Below are 3,974 nucleotides of genomic sequence, written 5' to 3' on the forward strand. Positions count from 1 at the left end.
AAGTACTGGAGAGAGAGACAGATGGGGGAGAGAGAGAGGGAGAAAGAGATGGAGAGAGGGGAGAGAGAGAGTGAGAGAGACTAATCCTTAAAAGAAATTTCTTGGATCTGTTCATTTCTGCCCCTTCTTCTTTTTTGCACTACTGGGTGGTTGAACCCAGGACCTTATGCATAACTGTGAAAGCACTCTACTACTAAACTACATGCCCAGGCTTTTTCTGGTATCAGGGATTGAACTCAGGACCAGGTGCTTGTGAGGCAGGCGGCAGCACCACTGAGCTAAATCCCTGGCCCCCAGCTGTTTTTATCTTGCAAAAGGCTGGCCTTGTTTGTCATCATCTTGCCTCATCCTCTCGAGGAGCCAGGATTTCAGCTGTGTACCACTATGCCTTGACTGTCCACTGTTTTGTCATTGACTACATAAACCTGGTATTAAATAGTAGCTGGCTAAAGAAATCAAGCACATACTGTACATATCAAGTAGGTAGTATCAGGGATTTAAAAGAATGAAGAGAAATTGCCTTTGAACTCAGAACTTACAATCTAGCTCCTTAAAACCAAATATAACTAGGGAAAACAATTAGATGGCATAATAAATTATAATTGGAGGTCAGACAACATGTCAGTGACTAGAGCAGTAGGAAGACATTCTGGAAAGAGGTACTTTGGGGTACTCTGTAGGACAGTGGGACAATAGCAGAGAAAAGGCACATCAGACAAGGGGCTTAGTAGACAGTACACAAATTCAGGTTTAGGAATGGGCTTCGGGTGTTTAGGGAACATTGAGGGAAAACTACCTGGCTTGAGATTTGGTGATGCTGTAGGGTAATTGGAAGTAAGGTTTAATTTATAAGATTAAATTTTATTGAGCCTTAAAAATCACACAGAGGCTCTGAACTTACTGCCATTGTAGATTTCAGAGTACTGTGTATCCTATTTCCATGCCTTCAAGGAATATGAGGAGGACTAAACCATACTCTCATACTCTTCCCTGGAAGGGTACACAGGACAAAGTCAGTGTTTGCAGAGCTGACATTCAGTGAACACAGGCGTACACTACTCTGGGTGTGTGGTGGGGTTGTTTCAGGTAAGAGTGGGAGCAATCAGAAAAGAAGGGGAGAAACTGACAGACACATGGGAAAGAGGAACAGGACTTGGTGGTAAAGGACAAAAGGAATGAAGGAAAGAAAAAGTTCAAGGTTTTTAATTTAAGAAAAGGATGGTGATATAAAGGAAGATCAGAAAAGCCAGAGTAAGAAAAATGTTTAAACTTTATTTAATCCATCCATTAATTTACTTAACATACATATACTGAGTGCCTACTATTGAGAACATAGTACTGAAAAAATAAAGACATCATGCCTAATCTCAGGGAGTTTATGGTTCATAAAACTTATTTTATGGGAGAAAACACTATTCAAATCATCACAGAAATAAATATAAAAGTACAACTATAACAGGGTCAAAGGAATTATACAGTGGTGAAAAGGCCTAGATTAAGGGAATCTGATTTCATTGGGGAGTCAGCAGAATTTTTGAAGAAGTAAAACCTTGAGCTTATTTCTAAAAGGTAAACAGGAACGAAAAAGGGAAGAAAAAAGCATTTCAGGCAGAAGAAATAGTGATATTTTCAGTGTTAATCAATGATGGCATTACTGTATATTGAAGTGAAGAATAGCTTTATGGCATTTGTTTGTTTTTGGTACCGGGGATTGAACTTGGGACCTCTTGCTTGCCAGGCAGGTGCTGTGCCACTGAGCTAAATCCCCGGCCCTGGCATTTGTAAATAGGGACTGGAGTTTGGGGAGAGATACATGACCATGTTTAGTAAAAACTGGGATTTGGTATGAATGAAGATGGAGAGTAGAGAGGTAAGGCTAGAACCCTTAGGAATAACCACAATAGGGAACAGGGAAAGAAAGAATACAACCAAAAGCGAAAAGTTTAAAGAATTATTGGTTAAGTGAAGGACTTTGAAGTGGCTCTTGTGTCACTGATAGCCTTCCAAAGAGTTTTTAGAGGTGGAGTTAGATTCAGGTACTGACTGTCTTATTGTGAGTTGACTTCTCTGTACCCAAGGCTCCAGTTCCATACTGTTGTTTTCTTTTTTTTGGTACCAGGGATCAAACTGAGGATCATGTGCTTGCCAGGCAGGCAGTTATTTTCTTTTTTTTTTTTAAGCTTTTTTTTTTTGGTACCAGGGATCAAACTGAGGACCTTGCACTTGCAGGGCAGGCGGTGGAAACACTGAGCTAAATCCTCGGCTGTTATTTTCAACCTTGGAGAAACAGAGCTTTGAGTGAGCTTGTTTACACCAACACAATGAACTGGAACCTCACACTGGAATCATGTTTAAGCCTGTTGAAATCTCATGCCAAAACTGAATAAAGGAAAAAAATAAGATAAGAATAGATGGTGAAATATTGATGAGATTAAGTGAGAGAGCTCAAACTAGATAGGGAAGAAACTAGGTACAGTAGGGGCTGGGGATTTAGCTCAGTGGTTCCGCCGCCTGCCTTGCAAGTGCAAGGACCCGAGTTCAATCCCCAGTACCAAAAAAACAAAAACAAATAATTTGAGAAACTAGGTACAGTAATATCTCAGTTCATGAGAGTTCTGGGTATTTTGGTCAACAATCTGGCTCAACCCTGTCCATTACCACTAATAGCTGTTGTGAACACTTTTTTTTTTTTTTTTAGATTTATTTTTTTGGTATTGGGGATCAAACTTGGGACCTTGTGCTTATGAGGCAGGCAGCAGAACCACAGAGCTAAATCCCTGGCCCTAGATTTATTTTTATTAGTATATATTTGCCATACATAATGATCACATTCATCATAAGGAATTTTTACCTTACATAATGTCAATTATTTTCTTCCCATTCCCCTTCTCTCCCTTCATCCTTTTTTCCCTTCCCATTTACAAAAGCTTTGTTTTCATTATTTTCTCTTCTTTTTTTAAAAATCCTTTTTCTTCCCTTCTTTGTTGCCCTTCCACTTGAACATATTCTTCATACTTCCCAATATCATCCTCCATTTTGCTTTTTATTTACCCTTTGGGAAACAATGTGATATTTAAACTTGTATGTCTGATTTATTTCACTTAACATTATGGCTGAAGGTGCATCCATTTACCTAAAAATGACTCAAGTTTATCCTTCTTTATGGCAGAGTAGGTGAGTACCTTCATTATCATCTCCTTAAGTATTTGTTTTTTGAGTTCAACATGTTGCAACTTTTTTTTTTTTTGGTACCAGTGATTGAACTCAGGACCTTGCGCTTGCTAGGCAGTCACAGTGCCACTGAGCTACATCCCCAGCCCTGTAACTTTTTGTTTTTGCAGTAGTGAACAAAACCCAGGGAACCCTGAGCAACCCAAGGAACACTGAGCTACATCACACACACACACACACACACACCGCTTTTTTTTTTTTTCCCCTTTTTAGTCAGGGTCTCACTAAACTGTCCAGATTTGTCTTGAACTTACGACTTGTGATTGTCCTGCCTCTGCTTCCCAAGTATCTGGGATTACAGGCAAGCATGCCTGTTAACATGTCTCAGTTTTTAAGTGAATATATTAACTTGCCTAATAGACTGCATCAATCATTGTGTAAAAGTTCATTTTGAAAACAAGAAGCTCATCCAGCCAAAGGTTTTCACTTAGCACTTTAAGGGTGTAGTTGAAATATGAGGGCATAAGGAGATAATGCCTTATTATGTTGTTTGACTTTTACCCACTACAGGAAATATGGCCAGTGTTCTAGGCCTCCAGGTGCAGACTACGTTGTTTCTGAAAGTGAAGAAAAGAAGGAATTTGGGTAAGAGCTTTCTTGCCAAAGTCCATGAATGTGAGCCTGATCAGGATGGTTCTATGGTCATCTTACATGTGCTAGAATTGAGTGAAAGTAATATGACAAGTTTGTTGTTCTGAACCAATATGGTTGTTGACAGAACTGTTATTTTGTCTTTATTGCAG

General features: G+C 39.3%; 1 protein-coding gene across 1 annotated transcript in view; it reads left to right on the forward strand.

The window, feature by feature from the left end:
* Nucleotides 1–3,974, forward strand: part of Bbof1 (basal body orientation factor 1) — a 49,523-nt gene that overhangs the window by 36,678 nt on the left and 8,871 nt on the right. Inside the window, 1 exon segment of the mRNA XM_004837216.3 lies at nucleotides 3,742–3,816. Within this exon segment, the coding sequence (XP_004837273.1) occupies nucleotides 3,742–3,816 (75 nt within the window).

Source organism: Heterocephalus glaber, unplaced genomic scaffold (genome assembly GCF_053883595.1).
Source record: "Heterocephalus glaber isolate CG9 unplaced genomic scaffold, H.glaber_assembly_v1.0 deba00001608, whole genome shotgun sequence".
Classification (NCBI taxonomy): domain Eukaryota; kingdom Metazoa; phylum Chordata; class Mammalia; order Rodentia; family Bathyergidae; genus Heterocephalus; species Heterocephalus glaber.